This window comes from Octopus bimaculoides, chromosome 23, assembly GCF_001194135.2.
Source record: "Octopus bimaculoides isolate UCB-OBI-ISO-001 chromosome 23, ASM119413v2, whole genome shotgun sequence".
NCBI lineage: Eukaryota > Metazoa > Mollusca > Cephalopoda > Octopoda > Octopodidae > Octopus > Octopus bimaculoides.
This window is the reverse complement of record NC_069003.1, coordinates 20,442,284-20,443,855: the sequence shown is the minus strand read 5'-3', so window position 1 is coordinate 20,443,855 and position 1,572 is coordinate 20,442,284. Positions and strand designations below refer to the sequence as shown.

At 34.7% G+C, this 1,572-nt stretch overlaps 1 protein-coding gene across 1 annotated transcript in view; it reads right to left on the bottom strand.

Moving 5' to 3' along the window:
* The window catches only part of LOC106884220 (uncharacterized), a 79,489-nt gene that overhangs the window by 30,665 nt on the left and 47,252 nt on the right, over window positions 1-1,572 (bottom strand). Inside the window, exon 11 of the mRNA XM_052976156.1 lies at window positions 863-977. Within this exon, the coding sequence (XP_052832116.1) occupies window positions 863-977 (115 nt within the window). The remainder of the gene's footprint in view (window positions 1-862; window positions 978-1,572) is intronic.

Genomic DNA, 1,572 nt, shown 5'->3' with positions numbered 1-1,572 from the left:
ATATATATATATATATATATATATATATATATAGGTGATGTTAATGACCAGCCGAAATTGCAAAGATAATCTGGATCTCGACTGAGGAAAGAAAACTCCGAATGACCTGTCCTTGTTTTCTTTGTATCGTCTATTGGGATGTCTTGTTGTCCCTTTCTTGTATCACCTAACTGTCTGGAAGTTTTGCATTCTTGTCCCATTTTGTATTATTTATATATATATATACATAAATCGAAGTGTACAGTAATATACATCCATTATGGATATATAATGTTATGCACTTCAATTGATATACCCACTCTATTGACAAATATATGAGTTCATATTTTTTCTGACTTATGGATGCTTAGACGGCTGCGGAGTAGATGGAACAAGGACAACTGACGAAGGGTTATACTCTTTATGCTGCATGTCTCGTTTCTCTGCTTGTTTTTTTTGTTGTTCGAAAAAAGTTCGTTTTCTGTTTTCGTTTCTCATTGTGTTTGACATTTTTTTTATGTATACATATAGATGTAGATATGTACATATATGTATGGATATATGCATATATTTATATAATATTTATATTATTATATATATATATATATGTTATATTTCTGCTGCTTTTAAATAAAGTATATATATATATATATATATATATTCAAGTAGCCATCTTCGACTTCCTAGATCTCTCCATTCAGCATTCTAGAAGTCTGAGGGAGTCGTGCTCTCGTTGGGGGCCTACAAAACTTGCAGTAGCAATTGTGTGTATGTACGTGCATGTGTGATTGCATGTGCACTTGTGCACACTCATGTATTTACATGTTAGCATATCATAGGAAGCGATTGTACATATAATATGAAGCAAAACTTTGACTCTCACCTTTATATGTAATCTTGAACACTATGTCTTTGGTTTGATTGTAACAAGCAGACGAATCGAAATCTTTGTAACTGACAACATCGGAGAAGTCAAAGAAATTATAGAAGAAATTCCTCTGAAATTGATAAATATTTATTATATAGCTATAATGTGTGTGTGTGTGTGTGTGTAAGAAATATGTAATATATAACGTAATATATAATATTTATAATATATATGTTACAATATAATAAATGCAATGTATCCATAATATTATACATAATATAATGTGTGTATGTGTGTGTGTGTACATATATAATACACACACTCATGCATATATAGTAGTTGTTGGCACTCCGTCACTTACAACGTAGAGAGTTCCATTTGATCTGATCAACGGAACAGCCTGCTCGTGAAATTAATGTGCAAGTGACTGAGCACTCCACAGACACGTATACCCTTAACGTAGTTCTTGGGGAATATTCAGCGTGACACAGTGTGACAAGGCTGACCCTTTGAATTACAGGTACAACAGAAACAGGAAGTAAGAGTGAGAGAAAGTTGTGGTGGAAGAATACAGCAGGGTTCATCACCATCCCCTGCCGGAGCCTCGTGGAGCTTTAGGTGTTTTTGCTCAAACACTCACAACGCCTGGTCTGGAAATCAAAACTGCGATCCTTTGACTGCGAGTCCGCTGCCCTAACCACTGGGCCATTGCGCCTCCACCATAT